This window comes from Peromyscus maniculatus, chromosome 20 (genome assembly GCF_049852395.1).
Source record: "Peromyscus maniculatus bairdii isolate BWxNUB_F1_BW_parent chromosome 20, HU_Pman_BW_mat_3.1, whole genome shotgun sequence".
NCBI lineage: Eukaryota > Metazoa > Chordata > Mammalia > Rodentia > Cricetidae > Peromyscus > Peromyscus maniculatus.
The window spans coordinates 55582184-55605887 of NC_134871.1; the positions used below are offsets into that span (position 1 = coordinate 55582184).

General features: G+C 49.6%; 1 protein-coding gene across 2 annotated transcripts in view; it reads right to left on the minus strand.

Moving 5' to 3' along the window:
- Positions 1–23704, minus strand: part of Cerk (ceramide kinase) — a 48667-nt gene that overhangs the window by 4954 nt on the left and 20009 nt on the right. For both annotated transcript variants that reach the window (XM_076556519.1, XM_006986077.4), the window contains exons 2-11: positions 22207–22320; positions 20681–20803; positions 14518–14643; positions 12656–12719; positions 11429–11574; positions 8638–8712; positions 7090–7242; positions 2573–2678; positions 1816–1892; positions 3–208 (exon numbers count right to left, since the gene is read on the minus strand). In XM_076556519.1, the coding sequence (XP_076412634.1) occupies positions 3–208; positions 1816–1892; positions 2573–2678; positions 7090–7242; positions 8638–8712; positions 11429–11574; positions 12656–12719; positions 14518–14643; positions 20681–20803; positions 22207–22320 (1190 nt within the window). The remainder of the gene's footprint in view (positions 1–2; positions 209–1815; positions 1893–2572; positions 2679–7089; positions 7243–8637; positions 8713–11428; positions 11575–12655; positions 12720–14517; positions 14644–20680; positions 20804–22206; positions 22321–23704) is intronic.

The window sequence follows — 23704 nt, forward strand, 5'->3', positions numbered from 1 at the left end:
ACCTGATCATCCTGGTTGGTGTGCCGGACCAGAAATCTCAGGAAGTTGAACCTGGAGCACTTCCGGATGAGGATGAGGTCGGAAGATCCATCTCCCAGATGGGCAGCCGGGGACATGCCCCCGGGGCTCCGGGGACAGGCACAGGACATGTTGGTGGCATTGATAGCCAGGAACTTCCCACACACCACTTGCCATTCTTCCATTTCCTCTGGGGAAGACAGAGGATGGGCGCCGTGGTCAACATGGCACAGCCGCAGGGGGCGGTAGCCGCTCTCCCTCTTGCTGTGGTTCTTGGCTTTCATTCTGGCCTGACCACATGCCATGGAACTACCCACTCACTTTAGGACCCGAGCAGATCATTTCCCTATTCCCCATAAGAGCACTTTTGGACAGCAGTTTAACAAGGGTGAGCAGACTGTTGTGGAATATTATTTTAACTGGGCAAAGAGGTGTTACATCTGTGTATGCTGGGGGCTATTACTTTAACTGTGTAAAGGTGTGTTACATTTGTTTATGCTGCATTTGTTGAACGATGTAAGGGTGTGTGTTTAACTATGTAAAGATGTGTTACGTTTGTTGCACCTTGCCTGCCTAAGGCACCTGATTGGTCTAATAAACAGCTGAGCCAATAGCTAGGCAGAGAGAAAGGATAGGTGGGGCTGACAGGCAGAGAGAATAAATAGGAGGAGAAATCTAAGCACAAGAGAGACACAGAGAGAGGAAGGGAGGGAGAAGAAGGCGGACACACCCAGGGCCAGAAACCTGGCAGCCACCAGCCAGCCAGACACAAGAAGTAGTGAAAGTAAGATCTACTGGAGGAAGAAAGGTAAAATGCTCTGAGGCAAAAGGTAGATAAAGAGAAACAGGTTAAGTTAAAAGAGCTAGCCAGAAACAAGCCTAAGCTAGGCCGAGCATTCATAACTAATAAGAAGTCTCTCTGGACTGGAGAGATGGCTCAGTGGTTAAGAGCACTGACTGTTCTTCCAGAGGTCCTGAGTTCAATTCCCAGCAACCACATGGTGGCTCACAGCCATCTGTAATGAGATCTGGTGCCCTCTTCTGGCCAGCAATCATACATGCTGTATACATAATAAATAAATAAATCTTTAGAAGAAGAAGAAGAAGAAGAAGAAGAAGAAGAAGAAGAAGAAGAAGAAGAAGAAGAAGAAGAAGAAGAAGAAGAAGAAGAAGAAGAAGAAGAAGGAGAAGAAGTCTCTGTGCCATGATTTGGGAGCTGGTTGGTGGCCCAAAAGGAAAAGCCTGGTACAGCAGCAGACCTCTGCAGGGGTTAATCTGGCCTAGCATCTCTCTTTATATGGCTTATAGGCCAAGAATGCTTGCCATAGATTTGAATAGTCTAAAAAAAAAAATGAAAAACAATAGCTTGCGTGTGAATATGACACAAAACTCCAATCTCAGAGGTCATAGGCAATGCTCTAGGACAGTGACACACCCACTTATATACCCACTGGAGCTGTCATTCTTGCTGGGTAGAGATGTAACAAAGGCCTTTGGTGACCATAGCAGAAGGTACTCATTCGGCCAGGCCCAAACAGGATATTTGCCAATCCCTATTCCACAGCAGCTGGAACAGCAGCAGCAGCCTTGGCTCTGGTCAGCCTTGTGACAGCGACTGAAGGCCTTCCCACAAATATCTAGGTTCCCTAGTATCTCCAAAGCTGCAATGACTTGATGCTGCCTAGAGCTAGAGATAAAACTGACACACTCTAACCAGGAGAAGAGGGAGATAGGCTGGACCGCCAGAGGAGGCCGCGCACCGAGAGCCGCACACAAGAATACACTCGCAGTGATTACCAGCGTTCTCCAGGCCGTACAGGGCTTTCTTCTGCTCTTCTTCCAGCTGCTGCTTGCTCTGCCTGCACACGAAGCACCTGGAAGACAGCGTGGTCACCGCGCCTCTAGGGCATGCATCGAGCACATTTCAACTGCGAAGCCCCTGGTCTCCACACACAGAAAAGCATGTAAGCCCTTTTCAGATAATGAAAGGCTCAAGTTTCAAAGGCTTCAACAGAAATTCTTTGGTCTACTACTTTTGAACTCTCAAGATTAGACCGAAATTCACATCGGTCAATCAGCAGCTTCTTTCTCCAAGGCTTGCAAACGTCTCTAGGGCAGGCTCACCTGCCTAGCTTGGGATGCATCAATGGGAATGTGAAAAATCCACCAAGTAGCCTTAGAGTGAAAATGCCCTTATCTCAGGTGACAAGTGTGATGAGCCTATGCTCCGGTCAGTAAGTAACTCAGAGCCGAGCCACTGACTTAGTGTATCATCTGGGTGTGGGTGCGGCTGGCCTAGTATTGGACCCGTGCCTTGAGCCTGCGCCATGGGGAGAACATAGCTGCTATGCACATGGCCAGGATGGAGATGCTGAGCCAGCTCTTCTGAAAGCATCTGTGAACTGGGAAGCCCCACACAAAACTTAAGAGTCTTCCCTCTGTGTTTAGAAAGTCCTTCTGCATCCCCTGTCCTAACAGGAACAAGGCTCCCAAACAGCCCTGCATAGGTCAAGTGATTTACAATGGAAACCCATGCAGAAATGCACCTGCTTACCCGGCCCGGCAAGGTTTCTTGTCCCGTGGAGATCCCACTGTGTGCTGTGCTGGGAGGAAGGACACTGTACCTTCATAGTACTGATGAGAGAGAAAGGTCTTCAACCCTGGAGAAAAGAGCAGTGGAGAAAGAACACCCATGTGTCAGTGCCTGGTTACAAGTGCCCTTACACCCACCACCACCACCACCACCACCACCACCACCACCACCACGAGGACAGTGGTCTGGAGAGAGGTAGCTCAGCAGTCAAGAGCACTGGTTGTCCTTCCATAGGACCCAGGTTGGAGTTCCAGAACCCACACAGTGGCTCACAACCATATGTAATTTCAGTTCCAGGGGATCTGACGCCCTCTTCTGGCCTCCGTAGGCACCAGACATCTATGTAATGCTCAGACACACAGAATAATAATTGATATAGATATATAGGATGTAGAGATGATAAGATAAAAGGGTAGATTAATGAACCTACTTTTAAAGAACTTGTTTAAAATGTTTTACATTGGTATAAATTTTAGTTTATTGATACAAACTTGAAGTTAATTTTGTTATATTGTATATATATGTTTCTATTCTTGTTTGAGGTATTATGTTTATATAACTCATTTAAAATTGTAATGGATAATTAAAAAATAGATTAATAATTAGTCATCTATGATAATCATATTTGTAGCCATGTTAGTTAAGTCTTCTAGGTATACATAGATATATTTCAGATACATAGGTAATCTTCAAACACTTCACAGACCTAGAGAATATGGCATTTAAATAACTTAGAATTCTGTTGACATGAGACACAATTGCTCCTGGCTGCACCAATTTGATCCCGAGAGAATGTTGGACTTCTAAGACATTTCCATTTGGAAGTTTGTCTTTTTGGCACAAAATGGCCTTCTGGGCAAAGAACTGCCCTTGCCTTGATGGCTGACAGTACAAATGCAATGCTGTCCTTTCTGGACAAGCGGGACACAAGGAAAGCGACCACTGTACTCTGCCAAGACAGGGTAAGATGGTCTTTCAGAAATCCTGCTTCTGAAAATGGTCTGTCAGATACTCTAGGCCTGTAGCCAATTTGAATGCACCAACAATGCTGAGAAACATTAGGTGACTGTCCAGGCTGCCAGCTGTCTTGGTCTACTCTTGCAAGATTCCCGAAAGTTGCTTGCATCCATCTACCATTTCTCAGGTACCATTATGTTCCTTCTCAGGTCTTTGATGTGGTTAAAGACTAGATAGTTGTAATTTCCTCAGTTATTATAAAAGATAAGTTAGATATAAAACCTTAAACTCACAAATATAAGATAGATAGGACATCTTCTTTAATATTGTAACTGTAATTCTTGCTCAATAATTGTTTTGTTATATGTAATTTTACCATGTTGAAGTTAAAACCTTCATTTTAAAAAAAAAAGAAAAGGGGAAGTGCTGTGGGTATCATTCTATATAAATAAAACACTGATGGCCAGTGACCAGACAGGAAGTATAGGCGGGACAAAGAGAGGAGAATTGGGGAAACAGGAAGAAGGAGGAGAGACACTGCAGCCACCGCCAGGACAAGCAGCATGTAAAGACTCTGGTAAGCCACCAGCCACGTGGCAAGGTATAGATTTATAAAAATGGGTTAATTTAAGATATAAGAACAGTTAGCAAGAAATCTGCCATGGCCATACAGTTTATAAGTGATATAAGCGTCTGAGTGATTATTTTATAAGTGGATTATGGGACTGCGGGGCTTGGGGAACCTGGAGAGAAGCCCTCCAGCTACAAATAATTTTTTAAAAAAGAGAAGACAGGAAGCTGACGAGTCTGCAGGGGGCAGGAGGGGCCTTGCAGGCGACATTGCTACCATACCAGGTGGCATTGTTACTGTACCAGAAGGAGATGCAGATTCTGCCCTCCCCACAATGGCCTAACTACCAGCACCACATCAAAACCACTGGTGGGAGGTATGGTCAGGGCTTTAGCCACATATCCAGGCTGCCTTCAAGTTGCCAAGCAGGGTACTTGGCAGCAGTGACCTTGCATGAACTCAGTGGCGTGGCCTGATGGCTCAGGGTTTCTACCACCCTTCTTCAGTGCGATCAGCAATGCCCCCTGCTTCCTGTGTGCTTAGCCCCCACCAGAGTTGTCATCATCAACAACATTAGGGGTCTCCTGGGTGACCTTAGGACCCATGAAAGGTGGTACCGCCTGCCTGCTAAAGGGCCTACTGTGCGGTACTATCCATGGTACCAGCTGCATGGTGCATGTCAGGTTGAGTAAGGCTGACAGGGTAGACTGATGGGCCTCTGATAGCAGGGAGTGGGCAGGAGGCATAGGGGGGTCCAGGAATGTCCTAGGGTGACCACCTGCTCTGGGACTAGCTGGGCTTGCTGTGGTCCTATACATACTCCTTGTCTAGTTTATGCTGTGATGTAATGCTGGCCGCAAGGAGTCCACCCCATCTAAACCCTAGGACACCGAGCCCTCCCATTCCACACAGGGGCCAGGCCCCACTTCATCATAGCCTCGCCTACAAGGCCACAAGCCTCCGCTGGGGAGGAGGGTCCTGGTTCCTCCCACCTTATTCTGGGTACCCCTCCAGGTACTTGTCCCCTATGCCAGGGGCTGGGTGCTAGAAGCATGCCAGGGGGAGCTTTGTGGAGAGTGGCTCTGGATCATGAGGTATCTGTTGCCTCTGCCTGGATGTTGGCACCACCTTCTCTCTCTATTTTTTTTTTTTTTTTTTTTTTTTTTGGTTTTTTCGAGACAGGGTTTCTCTGTGTAGCTTTGCGCCTTTTCTGGAACTCGCTTTGGAGACCAGGCTGGCCTCGAACTCACAGAGATCCGCCTGCCTCTGCCTCCCGAGTGCTGGGATTAAAGGTGTGCGCCACCACCGCCCAGCTACCTTCTCTTTCTATTTACTCCCTGTGGGCCCCAGGAGATGTCCAGTGTCCGGCGCCCTGGAGGCACTGACCCACAGCGAGCAGGCTGGTAGCTGTGTGTGGTGTGCAATGCTGAGCTCTGATAGGACACTGGGGACAGCTGTCTCATCCCAAGCAGAGACCTCTTTCCAAACCCTAGGTTCCCACCTCAGCTGCCGTCAGCCAGCCCTGGCATGTCCGAAGGACAGAATGCTTCATTTCACACCTTGCTGTCCTTCCTAAAGCTCTCAGCTGCCCAGCACAGTGGACAACTTTCCACCTCACTGCAGCCAAACACCAACATCCACCGGTGTGGTGTGCGCTAACACCCTCAAGTGGCTCTCTCAGGACCGTGATGTGGTGGGAACAAAGACCAGGAGAGCTGCTCCACCTGAGAGGAAGGATGGGGCTTCTCAGATGTGTTCTGAGAAGGAATGAGAAGGAAGGCACCGGCCAGAGGCTCTGGACCAGCAGGGGCTCCCCATCCCAGAATATGGGGGCAGGTGCAGTACTTCAATATGGAAATGGTCAGTTTGCCCAGCACCCAGAGTCCTTCTCCGAAGGGCTGGGTATGTTGCATCTCTGCCACACCAGAGGTTGCCTTCCTTCCTCTCACCAGGAAAGGGGTAGGTTCTGGTGCTCAGAGTCATTAAATTTTACAGTTTTGCCAAAGGCAGACTGTACAGAACAGGGCCCAGACAAGGGGAATACACTAAACCCAGGAAAAGGATTCACCTGGACCACCAGAATACCACACCCTGCATTTCACATTTTCCACTAAGCTCCTCTCCTTGGCACTTTAAAGCCGATGGGGGTGGGGAGTACCCACCCCCTACCTGAAACCAGCAGGTGGTAACTTTGGGTGCAGCCTGAAGCTGACCTGTTCTCCTTCATCCTAGCTTGGTGACTACGTAAGAGGGGACATGGCTATGACCGGGGACCCTACCTGCATCCCCAGGGCACTGTTTGCAGGTCTGCCCCACTCCAGCTGTACTTTGGGAAGGTCCCGAGTGAGGTCTGGGCTCTAACAAGCCTCCCAGGGACACTGATGCCTACCTCCTCTGACAGCCAGTGACCTGCAGGAAGTGATCCCAGACCTGGGCAAGTCACGTAAGCATCCTGCCTGCTGTCTCAACTGTGAAATGGGGACCAAGTCCCTGCTGCACAGCCAGTCCAGTCCTCCCCGTCCCTGCTGGAGTTCCGCCGAAGCAGGTGCAGACCTCAGACCTCTCCTGTCCTGCTCAGTTACGCGTGCTCACGGGTGTAGCTGGACGGCTGATGGCCGCTACGGCAGAAGCTCAGGAAGCCGGTGCATTTGTGGGAAGGGAGGAAGTGAACCTGAGTCTGAAGGGCAGATGCCCAGGGCTGCTGCACTTCTTCACAGTGAAAACACCTGCCTTGATCTCTCGGGTTAGTACCACTGACACGGCAGCTGATAAAGCCAAGCTCCCAGTCCACAGGGCCTCCTCCCTCAGTCTAGTTCTGACACGATCGGGGTCACAATAGCCAGATTCAGGGTCATGCCCCCCATTCCGGAAAGCAAGGCCGGAGTCTGGCCCTGGGGGGGGCGGGGGGCGCACTGTGTGGATGAACACAATATCTGTGGACCCCGCATACCTGAGAAGTCGTATCTGACGAGGCCCATCCACCGTTTCTTTTCACTGTCCTTGATCAAGTCCCCGTAGAAACCGTAGCCCAGCAGCGACACCGAGTACCGCAGCAGCGTGCTGTTGTGGTGCACGGAGGACACGTCTATGGCCAGTGAGTCCCCTGGGGGAGAGAGAGGAGAACTATCAGGGGGCCCCCCACCCCCACTCTGACCTCCTCTGCCCTGCCGCCTAACATACAGGAGGGGCCTGCCTGTTGCAAACACAGGAGACAGAAAGCGTTCAGTGTAGCAATCTGGGCGACAAAAACTCAGATGCGACGACGACGGTTATCTGGCTGGGACATCTGTCGAGCCATTACACACACTGGGGTGGACTCAGCTTATCCGGCTGGTTGGGTGGGTGTCCCCTTCCTCATTGCTTCATCTGCATCCCTCCCGGTCGGAGAGGACAGCCTCCCTGGGTAGGGGAGGACCGTTCTTGGGCCCAGGGTACGTGCCGGAACCTCTAAACAAACTCTCCGATGACAAGTTTGGGCTCCTATTTATTTCCAAGCAAGGTCTGAGCACTGTTCCGAAGGGACAGGACAGAGCCTGTCCAGGAGGGCTGTCCGTGTTACCATGGACGGAGGGAAGAGCAGGCTTGGGGTTGAAAAGAGGTATGCAACACTTAAAACACAAAATCTGCCAAGTGTGGTGGTACACACACCTGCAAGCCCCATACCCAGGAGGCTGAGGCAAGGGACTGTGAATTTGAGTCCAGCCTAGGTGATACAGAAAAGGCTTGTCTCAAAAAAAAAAAGAAAGAAAAAGAAAAAGAAAGAAAAAATTACACTTGGGAAGTAGAGCCAGGTAGGACCCCTGTGAGTTTGAGACTAGTCTGGTCACCGTAGTAAGTATTAGCCAGCTGCAACTACTACATATTGAGACCCTGTCTCAAAAACAAACAAAACCAAAAACAAAACCAAAAACACCACCCAAACCAATAATAAAATCCCAGGTGGTTATTTTAAAATAAAGCATTTCCATGACTGTAAGTAAAACAGGACCCTGTAAAGAGTGATGGGGTGCGCAGGGATACCAGCCATTTCTCAGAAGCCCCACAGCTTTTCCCCGGGGGGGGGGGGGGGGAGGGGGGGGGGAGGGGAGTTCTCACTTGGGACTGGAGCAGGGGCTGGGTGTGTCTGTCACTCAAAGGAGTAACTCAGCCTGGAGCCTTGCAGGTGTTTTGCAATGGGGATTAGTCCTGGCAGCCAGCCAAGGGAGGAGAGCAAGGGAGAACATGAGACAGCAGGGCCACACAATACTAGCTGGGGCCTGGGGTCTGTGCAGGGGGCAGCCACATGTGTAAGACAGGACGTGGGGCTGGAGAGTTGACTCAGTGGTTAAGAGCACTTGTTGTTGAGAAGGACCTGGGTTCCATTCCCAGCACCCACATGAAGGCTCACCTCCTCCTCAGGCACTCTCATACACGTGGTACACAGATGTACACACAGGCAGAACACTCATATACATAAAATGAAATACAAAAAAACTCAGGAAAATAAGCCTCGACTCACCAACAATGATGTGCAGAGCTGACGTCTCTGCATCGTTTGTGCCCACTGTTGAGTAACACACACAATCCGTGGACCCTGCAAAGAGGACAGGAAAGCTCTCAGTGCTAATGTAACTGGCCAAAACTATAACTAACTTCTGCTCTGCTGATTCTGCCCATCTGTGACCCTGGAAGAGCTAGAGAATAAAGAGAAACAAGAATTTCACCTGAAACATGAAGGCTGAAAATAGTAAAATAGTAAAAGTGGCCTTATGCATGAAGTGGCCTGCAGCATACCCGGACACAGAGAGCATCTCGAACCCTCTTGGAGCTTCTAAGAGATGTCTGCAATGCAGGCAGCCACTTCCCTCCCTTGGAAAGCTCTGGAAGGTGTGTGGCCCCTGCCCACACCTATATAGCCGCCAGTAGTGCTGCCCAGCCCAGCCTAGACCTTGAGAACAACGGGAGTCTGGCACAGAGCATTGTCATGGGGAAGTCCACAGCAAACGAAGCGAACTGTGAAGGTCTTAGTTTTTATTGTCAACTTGGCACACAACCGAGAGTCACCTTGGAAGAAGGAACCTCAATTGAAGAACTGTCTCAATCAGACTGACCTCTGGCCATGTCTGTGAGAGGTTTTACCTTAACGGATGTGGGAGGGCCCAACCCCCCCCCCCGCCCCCTGTGGGTGGTCCCATCCCTAGGCAGGTGGGCCTGGGCTGGCTAAGAAAGCTGGCTAAGCACGAGCCAATGAACAAGCTAATTAGCAGCATTCATGGTTTCTGCTTTAGTTCCTGCTTGAGTGAGTGCCTGCCCTGACTTTCCTTAACGATGGACTGTGACCTGGAAGTGTAAGCTGAATAAACCCTTTCCTCCCTAAGCTGCCTTTGGTGACAGTGTGTTACCACAGGAACAAAGAAGTAACTAGAACTAGAGCCTGTGACGACCCCAGCTCTGCTGGAGCACGGTCCCCATCCTTTCTGCTGGGCGCACAGGGGAGAGAGAGTCTCACATCCCAGGCCCCTGGCCTCGCCTCCTTTGCTCAGCCTGACCAGCTCCTCGACTTGCCCCAGGTGATCCTGATTGCACCGAATAGTCAATTCCCTGAGAACTTTCCTTGACATCAAGGCTGAGGGGCAAAAGTGTTCAGCAGCTCATGTCCACCCCCATCCCTATTGGACTGTCCTGCAGTCCCCACGGTGGCGTCAAGCGAGACTCTGCTGCCTGTGTGCTACTCAGCATGGGAGCTGTCACCTGGTTGAAACAGAGCTGGGCAGAAGTCAGAGCTGACTCGGCACCATGTGAGCAATCTACCAGAGAAACTCATTTTGTGCTTTAATGAAGTGAAAGAGACATCAGACTTCTGAACCAGCTGGATCCGGTGGAGGTCACACAAAGACATCGTTTCAGATTTCATCCCAAGGACAAGCGGTTCACACGTCCGCTTTGTCCATTTGCTGGATTCTGCTGTGAAGAGGCTGGACGTGGCTCTGAGGGCTTTCATTCACCACCCTACTGACGCGACCTTAGCGCTGAGGGCCAGGTTGAAAAGAATGATCTGTGCTCACAGGAACACCTGGCATTCCCTACACACTGGATGGCGGGAGGTTCTCTGCTTGCTTAGCCCGCAGGCCAGCAGCCAACTGGAGCTCACAGCCCTGGTGGCACAGGAAAGATCAAGGTTTGGACATGGCCCCTACTAAGCAGAGGTCAATTCCCTGAGTCTCTTTGAATAGCATCACATGCTATTCAAGTAGCAATTTCCATAGAGTCAGGGACTCCACAGGCCACTCTGATGGCCAAAGGATGACTTGTAAGTGACCAGCAAACAGTAAGGGCTCCACATCTTTGGTTAGGAAACCAACTTGTCTTCCCTCAGGGTCTCTCAGCCAGCTTGCCTTCATCTCAAAGGACTGGGTCTCTGGTAACGCTCTCATCAAGCCTGCTGATGAAGCTCCGCCCTCAGGCCCAGCAAATATCCCACCAAAGCTTTCCTCAAAGCACCCTCATAGACACACCCAGGAGTGTGCTTTCCCAGTCTCCTAAGCTCTCAGTCCATGGGAAGTAAAAGTCAAGATCATCACACTGTGTTTTCTAAGAACTAGAAACTTTCTAGAAAAGCATTAAACATGCCAAGCCAGATGGACACCCTCAAGATACAGCCTAGCTGCCACACCTTCCTCCCAAAGTGAGCGAAGTCTTGTCCTGGGTTCTGCCAACTACCTCCCCATCTGGGTCCCTTCCCAAGGTCCCAGGACTCCTGGGCAGGTTCCTTTAGTCCATACCAGCCCCAGATCCCAGCTCTCAGGTCAATTAGAAGCCACTTCTTCCAGACAGCCACCCCAATAACCCGTCTCTGTCCCCGGGTGCCAGGTACCTCTCCTGACTCCAGGATGGCAGCCCCACTGGCCTCCAACTGTTGGCAGAGACTGTCCTGTGTGCTGCTGGGCTTTCAGGGCACCGGGATAAGGGTCTTCCCAGACACACAGTCGTGTTCTTTCTGCTACTCATACCTTATCTCACAGAAAGAGTATAGTTATGAGAAGTTATAAAAAATCACCTTTAAAAAAAAAAAAAAAAAAAAACAGGGTCTAACGTGGCCTAGGCTGAACTCACTATGTAACAGAGGATGATCTCGAACTCCTGACCCTCTTCTCTGCCTTCTGATTGTAGAATCATAATTTAAATGAAGGATGAACCAGGATTGGGGAATGCTATCCCCCCAATTGAAGCCCTAATCCTAGGGAAGTTTTACTAATGAAGGGGGTGGGGGTATGACCATATGACTGGAGAAAGCCATATGTGTACCATACCTGCAGGGATGATGCCAATCCTGAGGGTACTGGGCACCAGCACGGCTCTGGGGTGATTGGGGTCAATGCCAGCATTCCGTTGCGTCCTCCCGATCACCCCATGCAGCACCTCGCTGAACATGCCATCCCCGCCAACACACACGATGCTGCAGGAGGAGCACAGGTTTGTCAAGCCCACCAGTCCTCTGCCTGCAGCAGCTGGGAGCCTCGAGTCCTGGGGACGGCTTACAAGACTGGCCTGTCAGACACCTAGAAACGGTGCCTGAACAATTCCCTATGTGATGAGGTCCTGCCAGCCTCCCCTATTCTGTTTTTCCAAATATCAGGATTCTTCACAGACCCTGGCTTCCCTGCATTTTGTAGCATTTTGGTGGTTTCTGAGCAGGTATACATGTGCCCAGCCTTGGTCAGCCATCATCGAAAACCTATGGTCTGGGGACTCGGAAGATAGTTCAGTGGTCAAGAGCATGTACTGCTCTTCCAGGGTGTTCGATCCCCAGCACCCACATGGTAGCTCACAACAGTCTATAACTCCAATTCCTGGGAATCTGATCTCCTCTTCTGCCCTTCAGGGACCAGGCACACACATGGTACACACACCTACATATATGCAAACAAACCATTATACACATAAAATAAATAATGACTAAAAAAAAAAAAACTATAGCTCAATCTGGGATATCTTAGTGGCAGAGCACACAAAGAACCCTGGCGTTAGTGCCCAGTACTGAAAAAAAAAAAAATAGTGATTAAAGGTTAAAAAACACTGAATATTGAGACTCAAGCTTGCTGGGCATGAATACCACCTCAGTGTGGTAGCGTTCCTACTGCTGGGAAGCCCTCCTAGGCAGGGGATGACATGTGATGTCCCTCTCTTCTCTTGGTCCAGTTGGGTGGCCTTGCTGTGCCCAGCAGGGGACCCCAGATGAAAGGGGACCAGTGCTCCTGTTGTCAACCCCAGCCCTGGGCACAGTCTCGGGAGCTCAGAAAACTGGAGCAAGTGACCAAAGAAGTGAGTCAGGGAAGCTGAGGGGAGAAAGAGGTGTGGGCAGGACAGGTTTTTCTGGTGCGCTGTCCAGGGCTGGGGATGATTGCACAGAGGCATGGAGAAATCTGTGCATGTGTGTGGAGGACACATGTCCCAGGACATGGAGGGAAGGCTCCCACAGGGTAGGTCTTGGCTAGCATTCACTGTCTGTGACCTAGAGGAAAGCAAGTGTAACTCACCCGTCATAGCTGTCTGTGTTGATCTCGTATAAGGTCTCCTTGGCTTGATTGGCATGCTCAGTAACTGTGGGGGAAACATGACATGGGACCATTCATCTTCACATCTTGGAGCCCGTGTGTAAGCAAACTGCCAACGGATGTTATTTTATAAGAGTAAGTCCCATCTCGACTCACCTCACTCCCTCTTACAGAAGAGTAAAGCAGCCTCTATGGGAAACACCCATCTTAGGATCCATTCTACCAGGCGAGACCTGACATTCTTCACACTTGTCAACAACTGATTGTTTTTATTTTCAACTTATGTGCATGAGTGTCTGCCTGCATGTGTGTATGTATGAGCACCATGTACAAGCGGTGCCTGTGGAAGAGGTCAGTGGATCCCTCAAGACAAGTGTTACATACAGGGGGTTGTGAGCTGGGAACTGAACCCTGGTTCTCTGCAAGAGCAGCCAGTGCTCCTAACCACTGAGCCATCTCTCCAGCCTCAACAAATAATGGATTTGACAGTAATTCGAATAAGTGCAGCTTCTGTTACACTTATTCCTTAGTAGACGAGTTACTTTAAACTTTTCAGAATGCACCAGAATGGAAGAAGATAAGTGGGGGGCTGGAGAGATGGCTCAGAGGTTAAGAGTACTGGCTGCTCTTCCAGAGGTCCTGAGTTCAATTCCCAGCACCCACATGGTGGCTCACATCCATCTATAATAAGGTCTGATGCCCTCTTCTGGCATACAGGCAGAACATTGTATACATAATAACTAAATAAATCTTTAAAGAAGAAGATAAGGCTAGCCCACAATCCTTATACTCAGTGTAATAAAGCAAAATTGTTAGTGAAATTTACTGCTCACTCAATTCTGTGTCTGCAGTTTCCCATATCACAATCTTTTTTGTTTGTTTGTTTGGTTTGGTTTTTGGTTTTTCAAGACAGGGTTTTTCTGTATAGCCCTGGCTATCCTGGAATTCTGTGTAGACCAGGCTGGCCTTGAACTCAGAGATCCACCTGCCTCTGTCTCCTGAATGTTTGGGATTAAAGGTGTGTGTGACCACCTGGCTATCACAATTTTTCATGGTTTAGAATCTTTTGAAAACGCCCCTTTAAGCTGCCGTATACTGTTGCTCTGCATTCACCATGATTCTATGTTCACATCTGTTGCGGGCATCTGCACTGTTTCCAGTATCCTGTTATCACGAAGCATGCTGGGATACCTGAGTGCTTCAGTCTTGGTATGTTTCTGACTGTGCTCATATTTGGGAAGCATGGGATATTGGGATAACCTCTTCATTTTTTTTTTTAAACTTTTGACTTATATTGCTATAATTAGCTTTTTTTTTTTTTTTTTTGGATGCAGAGTCTTACTATGAGACCAGGCTGGCCTCCAACTCCTAGTCCTCCTGCTTCAGCCTCCTGAGTGCTGGAATTACAGCCAGGGCCAGCTGCACTAAGTGTCTTGCTAACAGGATTGTAGCAAGCCCCTGAAGGGCATCAGGAGCAGTGGACCATGTCTGTCTCCCCTCTGAAACCAGCATTGCACTCATGACAGAGTGCTATGACATGGGGTTAAGGCATGTTTTGTAAAATGACCCATGTGTGACATTCTCAGACATTCATTGCTCGTATCTTTTCCTGCAAGGACCTCCTGCCCTCAAACTCTATTCTTTAATCTCGTTGTTCCTGTACTTTATAGGCAAAGTACATTAAGTACATTATTTCTTTTGCATTCTTCCAGCTGAGAGTAAAACTTCAGCTGAGTTTTGAAATGATCATCTAAGCTAAAGTCCCCTCCAGTGGTGGCATGTGAGTCTCTCTCAAGGTGGCCTCTGCACACACACCCCTCCCACCCCATGCCCAATACACTTACTGATGATTTCGGTGGTGATGGAAGCCAAGGTGAATAGAGGTGCCACTTTTTTTTCATAGATGTGCTTGCCCTGACCTTTTCCTCCGAAAGGGTTGATAAATACCAGCAGGCGCTTTGGTCTTGAAGCTGCACAACAACATCCACAGAGGTCAGTCACAATGAGTGCAATGAATTCAAACTCCATCAGCCTGCTGCTGGTGAAGAGCTGATGGGTTTTGACAAAGAATTCTTGGTCATCAAGGGAGAAAAGTGACCGGCCGTTGAGATGAGGGTGGGGCTTTGCACACGTGTGGGGCATCAGGAAGGTCCTGGCCTGGCCAAACCTCATGAGGCATGAGCAAGGATGGCTGTAGCTCTGTCTGCCCATGGGAAGGACGGACGAGGCTTTTGGGAATAAGAATGAGACGGAAATACAGAGAGAGGCAGGAGGAGAGGCAGACAGACACACAGAGAGACAGACGAGTCAACTGGGCAGACAATGGGAAGAGAGGCTCCCACAGCATCCTAGGCCTGGCCCCAGCCCTTCCCTCAGGCCCAGCCAGTGCCTGGGTGTTGTGGAATATTCTTTTAACTATGTGAAGGTGTGTTACATTTGTTTATGTTGTGGAATATTACTTTAACTATGTAAAGATCTGTTGCATTTGTTTATGCTGCATTTGTTTAACTATGTAAAGATGTGTTACATTGCCTGCCTAAGGCACCTGATTTGTCTAATAAGAAGCTGAAGGGTCAATAGCTGGGCAGAGGAGGGATAGGCAGGGCTGTCGGGTAGAGAGGATAAGTAGTGGGAGGAATTTAGGAGAGGGAGGGAGGGAGGGAGGGAGGGAGAGAGAGAGAGAGAGAGAGAGAGAGAGAGGGAGAGAGAGAGAGAGAGAGGGAGAGGGAGAGGGAGAGGGAGAGGGAGAGGGAGAGGGAGAGGGAGAGGGAGAGGGAGAGGGAGAGGGAGAGAGAGAGCGAGCCAGGGGCCAGATAGACAGACATGGAAGCAGTAAAGTAGGACATACAGAATGAAAGACAGGTAAAAGGCCCTGAAGCAAAGTGTAGATGAAGAGAAACAGATTAAGTTATAAGAGCTGGTGGGACAAGCATAGGATAAGGCCGAGCATTCATAACTAATAAGTCTCCATGTCGTGATTTGAGAGCTGGTTGGTGGCCCAGAAAAAGCCTGGGTTTCCTGAGGCACCCCTATTTCCCTATGAAACACTCATACATCTATTTTGGTTGATTCAAGTACATTCTGCCACTTACATCTAACAAATCACAGTAACATGAAGGAAGATGCCCAAGGAACCCCAAGATGAAAGTCTATGTCCAAACTAGGACATGGTGTTCATCACTGCACTATTTAGATTAGCCAGCGAGGGGCTGCCCCATACCCATAGGGGTGAGTAAATGCTAACAGCTGACTATGGATCACATACCCATGGGATGGGTGGGTGACTAACCTCTAGCTGTGGGGCACATACCCAGAGAGTGGGTGAGTGGTTAACGACTAACTGTGGGGTACATGCCCATAGGTAGGGCACCACCAAGTAGACAGATGTGAAAAGCACCAGGCTGGGGTCCAGGATGTATACAAGATAGCTCACCCCCGTGACTCCATTTACACTAGACTCTAGTGGTGAAAAAAGACAAAGCCAATTGGGAGGGAGGATGCTCTTCTAACTAGAGAAAATGGAAATACAGCGTGTTGGGAATGGAGCTCGTGACAGAGTGCTTGTGGAGCCTGAAGGGGGCCTTAGGTTCCGCTTCTACACGAAAAAGGTAAGAGATTGGGAGAGAAAGAAAGGAAAGAGAGGGAAGAAAGAAAGGCAGGCAGGTAAACCAAACCTGGAGGGAATTTCGGGGGGGGGGGGGGCGGCATGCAGTTTCCAAAATCTGCCAGGCATGGTGGTGCAACACCTGTAATTCCAATACTTGGGAGTTAATGGTAGAAAGATCGGAAGTTCAAGGCCGGACTTGGCTACATAGAAAATTTAGGGCCAGCCTAGGGTACATCAGACCCACTCTCAAAATAAACAGGTAAAAACAAATCCCAAATGAAGAAACTTAGAATAGGTTTGTTTCATATTTTATCATTTCAAGTTGTCTCAGAAAAGCCAGGTACAGGGCCAAGGAGATAGCTTGGTAAAGTAAGTGTTCGCTGGGCACATATGAGGGACCTGAGTTCCAATCCTCTGCACTCACAGAAAAGCTGGTGAAGTGCCAGGCATAGGGACACACACCTTTAATCCAAGCACGTGAGAGGCAGAGGCAGGCAGATCTGAGTTCAAGGCTGGCCTGGTCTACTATCTAAAGAGAGACCCTGTCTCAAAACACAGAAGACAAAACAAAGCAAAAAAGCCAGGTGAAGTCCCAGAGTTGGGAAGATCGCAGAGACAGGAGGATTGCTGGGATTGGCTGGCCAGCCAGTCTAGTCAAATCATCGAGCTCCAGGTTCAGCCAGAGACCTTGTCTCCAAAAATAGCGAGTGACAGAGAGAGAACCCTAGTCTGAAGTCAGCCTCTGGCCTCCACACACATGTGCACACACACAAATAAATAAATGCCTTACTACTAAGAATTCCCAGGCCTAAACAGTTTCTTCACTGAAGTCCCTCAAACTACTTAAGAAACCCAGTCTCCATCATGTGTGACCTTTTCCAAAGGACAGGAAAAGAAGCATTTCTGAGTGATTCAAAAGAAGTCACTGTGACCTTCGAGGCAAAGCCAGACAGGGATGTCTCAGAAAGGAAGTCACAAGCCTACTTCTCTCTGAGCCTAGGTGAGAACTCCTAAATGAGGCATCAGGAAGTCAGAGGCAGTGATGTAGAGAGGATTTGAAGGTCACAGGCGAGATGGCTGCTGGAGTGGGAGAGTGTCAACAACCAGACCTGAGGGCGTTTTACTAAGAGTCCTTAAATCCAACACCCGTGACCAAACAAACAAAACCGATTTGTCAAATCGGGATCCTTAGAGGAGAATTCCCTCTATGTGATGAAGCTAATGGAGCCCTTTCGTTCCTTGTGGTGTATCCCCAAAGTCAGGACTGAGTCACCAATGTTGCGGTCACACTGCATGTGTGGAAAGGAAGAAAAAGAAGGTGGTCCATGCAAGCCTTAGAACTAGTAAGTAGGTGTGATAAGGAGAATCATGAACTTTTATTAAGTGTCTGTGTTCAGCTGGATCCTCCAGCTCACTCCTGCATAATCTGGAAAGCCCCATTCCTGTCTCTCTCTCTCTCTCTCCAAACCCCACCCACTCAGAGAGTCCCCAAACAAAGGAAAGACACCAAAAAGCCCAGTTCCACATTCTTGGTGGCTACTGCAGCTTCCTCCCCTGAAGACGCCAGCCACTCAAGTCCCGGCCTAAAGTGCTCGGCTCTTGACCATACTTGGGCACAAACCCAGCTTGTGGAGGATACGTCATCACCCCTCACCTACAACCTATAAAGTCTCCCCTGCTTTAATTTGCTTCTCCGGCCTGGATCTCTGGGACTGGAGAACCTGCCTGGGAGTTGCTTTGCTCAAATAAACTTGTTCTTATAATTTTTCAGTTTGGCTTGATCCAATGTACTGCCTAGGCAGAGCACCCACGTAGCTCAGTGCCAGGGGATCCAGCACCCTCTTCTGGCCACCGTGGACACTGTGCACAAATGTTGTACACACATAAATGGAATCAAAGCACTCATACATAAAATAAAAATGAAACATTTTTAGTTGGGCAGTGGTGGCGCATGCCTTTAATCCCAGCACTTGGGAGGCAGAGCCAGGTGGATCTCTATGAGTTCCAGGCCAGCCTGGTCTACAGAATGAGATCCAGGACAGGCACCAAAATGACACAGAGAAACCCTGTCTCAAAAAAAAAAAAAAAAAGAAAAATAAATAAAACATTTAAAAAAGATACATTAAAGGGCTAGGGTTGGAGAGATGGCCCAGTAGTTTAGAGCACTTGCTGCTCATGCAGAGGACCCGGGTTCGACCCCCAGGACTAACATGGTGGCTCACGACCACCCATAATTCCAATCCAGGGGGAGTCCAACACTTTCTTCTGACCTCTTTGAGCACCAGGCATGCACACGGTCTACACACATACAAGCAGTCAAAACACACACACACACAGAGACACACACAGACACACACACAGAGACACACAGACACACACACAAAGTGTAAAAAGAATGTTAAAAATACATTAAACATCTGGGGAGATAGTACATTTGGTAAAGAGCTTTCGAAGCAAGCAACAAGATCATTTCAGTCCATGTTCATAGTTTTTCAAAAGCCAGGTGCTGGTACACACACACACACACATACACACACACACACACACACACACACACACACACACACACACACACACACCCGCAGAGCTGAGGAGGTGGAGACAAGCGGCCGACCTATTTGGTGAAGGTCAGGCCAGCGAGAGACACTGTCCAACAGAAAAGTTGGAAGATGCCTGAGGAATGACGCCTGGGGTTGTCTTCTGGTCTCCATAACGACCTGTGCACACACATACAGACACAGAGACAGACAGACAGACAGGCACACACATGCAGAAATAACAACTCGAAGCTAAAACTAGAGCAGCTGATCGTAGATGCTCGTGTGCCGTCTGATGGCTGTGGGAGTTTCCTGTGAGCGACAGAGAAATAATAAAATCTCCAGGATTCCAGGGCAGTCCGAGCCTGTAGGATCAAGCCTGACTAATGACCCAGCCTGGTAGAAACATGATTTGGTGGGAGGCGAGGCAAGCAGGGAGGGGGGTGGGGGTGGGGAGGGAGGAGGAAGAGTCAGGAGACCAGGGGAGAAAGCAGGAGAAACTGAGGCAGCACAGAGAGTAGTAGCCAAGGGACAGAGCTGGTAACAGAAGATCTAGAAACTCGGGGTGATCTTAAAAAGGGCAGTGGGTGGGGAACTCCAGTACCAGGGGAAAATAGAATTCAGAAAAAAACAAAACAAAACAAAACAAAACAAAAAAACAGTTCTATCCAGAGATGTGTTTCATGAATAGGCCTGGGAGTTGAGCAGTTTCAAAGACCTTATAACCCAGCCCTCTCTCTCCTCTCTCCCCTCCTCCCCTCTCCTCCCTCCTCCCCTCCCTCCCCCCTTTTATTATATTATGTATGTGTGGAAGTGAGAAGAGCCAACTTCAAGGAATAGTCTCTTTCTGGCAGACAGGTTCTGGAGGCGGAAGTGAAGTTCTCCGGCCTGGTGGCGGGTGGCGGGTGGCGGGTGGCCGCCCCCTTTTCTCTTTCTTTTTTTTTTTTCAGTGCTGTGAGATAGTCTCACTGGGCAGTCCAGGCCAGTGTGGGACTAGAAATCCCCCTGCCTCCCTCCCAAGGGCTGGAACCACAGGCATGTGCCGCGTGCTGGCCTTTTACAATTCAGTTTTCACTTGCTTTTGCTTCACTTTTTACTCCTTTATTTGGTGTGTGTGTGTGTGTGTGTGCACGTGCTCACGAGTTCATACACTCAAGTGCACACGTGGAGTGCGTGGAGGTCAGAGCACGGCTTGAAGGATGTGGTTCTCTCCTTCCCACCACATGGATCCTGGGGGTGGAACTCAGGTCCCGTGTGCTGGTGTTAAGTGCCTTTATTCACGGAGCCATCTCACTGGCCCTACAATTTACTTTTTAAAATGCATATGCCAACTTAACCCCCAAAAGGTAAAAAGCTAACCTGTGCAATGTTGTATCTATAGTCGACGTCTATAGCATAATTGTGGCCTTTGTGCATAAGGTTATAACATAACCCGGTGTCACAGGTGCAAAAAGAACAGGTGACAGAGAAATAGTCCCTTAGCACACACTAACCCGGCGCTGGGCTCTGCTGCATTTCAGAGGCCACACTCCGGGAAGACAGGAGGAGGCCCCCCCCACATCCTGGCCAGTCCTCATTTGTACCTGGAATGTATTTGTATCCACTCCACTGACAGAGAAAGAAACTGAGGCTTTGGGGGCCTAAGGGATGTGCCTCAGTCTCACTGCTGGTAAGCAGGGGCTGGGCCGGGACTCCGGCTGCGGAGTCTACACACTCCTGCGACGCCGCTGCGGCCCTCTACGTAGCAAACAGAAAAACAAATCAAAGGGATCCATCACGTCCACCTGGGTCAGGTCACTGAGTCCTGCGTTTGCCACCACAGCGGTGCTGCCTGGCAACAAATCCGAACGCTCGCGCACGTACTCAGGCTCTCCAGCAGCTCACGGAGGGTCTGCAGCCACAGGTGACACAGCTGCTCGTCGGCACTCCAGAAGGTCACCTGTGCCCACTTCCAGCGGTGGTGGCGCGCTCGCTTCACACAGTGGACTGCACGGAAACCAACACGGGCGGGTTAGCAGGGTCAGCAGGGGCGGCCGGCAGCTCTGGGAAGCGAGACCTCGCGGGCTTTGCTAGCTGGAGCTCCTCGGGCTTTGCTAGCTGGAGCTCCACGGGTGTCTCAGCCTGCCCTCTCACTGCTGGAGTGCAGGGGGGCACCGAGCAACCGTCTCGGGGAGTTCAGCTGTGCCCCCTTGCAAAAGATCATCCCAGCTGGGCGGGGTAGGGCGTTTACACCCACTTCGGAGAGGCCCAGATAGGGCAAGAGCTTCTCACCTGGGTAGCCAGCGGCCCGCTAGCACCTGGCAGTGTGGCCTGAGGCCAGGGGGTGGGGCTAGGCTATATAAAAGCGAGGAAACCTAAAGCTGGGGCTCAGTCTCTGTGGCTATAGGGAAGTCCTCGCCCCTGTCGGATGAGGCTGTCCTGGCACAGCCCACAGGGCGAGAGGCACCCACACCCCTGTAAGTAACCCCTCACCTACGTTCTGTAAGGATGCCCAATAAAGTCATTGGTTCCCCCAGAGCGACCTTTGGTGCTAAACTGCCTGTGTTTGTGTCCTTGGGACCTTGGGAGGAGGGAGAATTTTAGCAACCCATGGCAATCACTTTACACGCTGAGCCTTCTTCCCAGCCCAGAAAGTTGATGCTAAATAATTGCTATCAGGGGGCTGGAGAGATGGCTCAGTGGTTAAGAGCACCGACTGCTCTTCTAGAGGTCCTGAGTTCAATTCCCAGCAACCACATGGTGGCTCACAACCACTTGTAATGAGATTTGGTGCCCTCTTCTGGCCTGCAGGGACACATGCAGGCAGAATACTGTATACATAATAAATAAATAAACAAGTAAATAAATCTTTATCGGGAGTTGGGGATTTAGCTCAGTGGTAGAGCGCTTGTCTAGCAAGCACAAGGCCTTGGGTTCGGCCCTCAGCTCTGGGAGGGGTGAGGGGGGGGGAGAAAATAAAGGCTCTTTGCTTAAAAAAAAAAAAAAAAAAGGAACATCAGCTATGTGCTAAATGGTATGATACTTTCCCCTAACAATTACCCTGAGACCAGAGACCTCACTTCACAGAAGAAAAAAAATTGCTATCAGAGTCTATGGGGCTGGAAAGATGGCTCAGCAGTTAAGAGCACTGGCTACTCTTCTAGAGGTCCTGAGTTCAGTTCCCAGCAATCACATGGTGGCTCACAACCATCTGTAATGAGAGCTGGCGCCCCCTTCTGGCCTGCAGGCATACATGCAGGCAGAACACTATACATAATAAATAAATCTTTTTTAAAAAAAAAAAGAAAAAGAGTCTATGAAGATAAGCCAATCATTGACCTGATCTGTACCCTTCTTTGTAGTCTACACGGAGCTAAAGGGGGGCCTGGCAAGCACCCAGGCTCTCTCACCTGTGAATGCGAACGGGTTTTCCATTTTCTGCCATCGGCCACTAGAGGATTGTTTCTCATGAACATCTGTTTCCTCAACAGCGATGATCTCGGACACTGGCACGCAGCAGGCATCTGCAAAGACACCACACTTAGAGCCGAGGACCCATCAGAGCGACACAGACAGACACCGGCAACTCCAAAAGCTGTGCATACTCATTCCTACTCTCCTTAGGCACCCCCAAAAGAAAGGAAGGTTAGGGCTGGCGAGATAGCTAGGCGGGGCAAAGTGCCTGCCTCCAAGCTTGAGGGACCTGAGTTGAATCCCTGGGATCTGCATGGGTGGAAGGAGAAACCAATGTCTACAAGTTGTCCTCTGACAACCACATGCACACCATGGCATGAGTCCCCTCCCATAAATAAAATGTAATTATTTAAAAAAAAAATAAAAGAAAAGAAGGCAGGTTAGATGTGTCACTCTGAGCTAAGTAACAAGAGGCAGTTTGGTGTCGTCAGAGGATTAGGTACAGGCTGTGACTTTTCACAGGGTCTCCTCAGCCATTTAACTCACAAGTGCTGAGGGGTCTCCTCAGCCATTTAAGCGCTGATCTCTCTGAGTCAATCATTGTACTGTGTGTGACATGTGCTCTGGACATGTTCTCTGCCCTGATGGGTAGAAACTGGCTTAGAAACCCAAGTGGTGGTTGGGCGGTGGTGGCGCACGCCTTTAATCCCAGCACTCGGGAGGCAGAGGCAGGCGGATCTCTGTGAGCTCAAGGCCAGCCTGGACTACCAAGTGAGTTCCAGGAAAAGGCGCAAAGCTACACAGAGAAACCCTGTCTCAAAAAACAAAAACAAACAAACAAACAAAAAGAAACCCAAGTGGGATGGGACACATACAACACAGGGCCACCAAGTATGTGAGAGTCAGGGTCAACCCCGAGGAAAAGGGTCCCAGAGAGGCTCGGGTCTGACTGGAAGCAGGAAGACAGGATGCCTTGGATGGGCCCAGACAGAGCAGTGGTTCTCAACCTGTGTGTGGGTCTATGACCCCTTTGGGGGTCACATATCAGATATCCTGCATATTGGATATTTACATTATGATTCATAAGAGTAGCAAAATTACAGTTAGGAGGTAACAACGAAATATGGTTGAGGGGATGTCACCACAACATGAGGAACTGTATTAAACGGTAGCAGAGTTAGGAAGGCTGAGAAGCACTGATCAAGAGGATGTCAGCCCCCAACAACCTTCAGGTTTGAGTCTGCTGTTTTGAGATAAGTAAGGTCTCACTATGTATCCCAGGTTAGCCATGGACTCTCAAACCCTCCGGCCTCAGCCTCCCGAGTGCTGGGATTACAGGTGTGTTCCAGCATGCCCGGTACCAAACAATCTCTCTAACCCGGCAGCCCAGAGAGAGGCAGAGGGACCCAAACTCTGCCTGAAGCATGCCGCAATTATTTGGCTCGGATCAAAAGGAAGTTCTTTTGGCTGGGCACGCAGCCGTGGGAAATAACA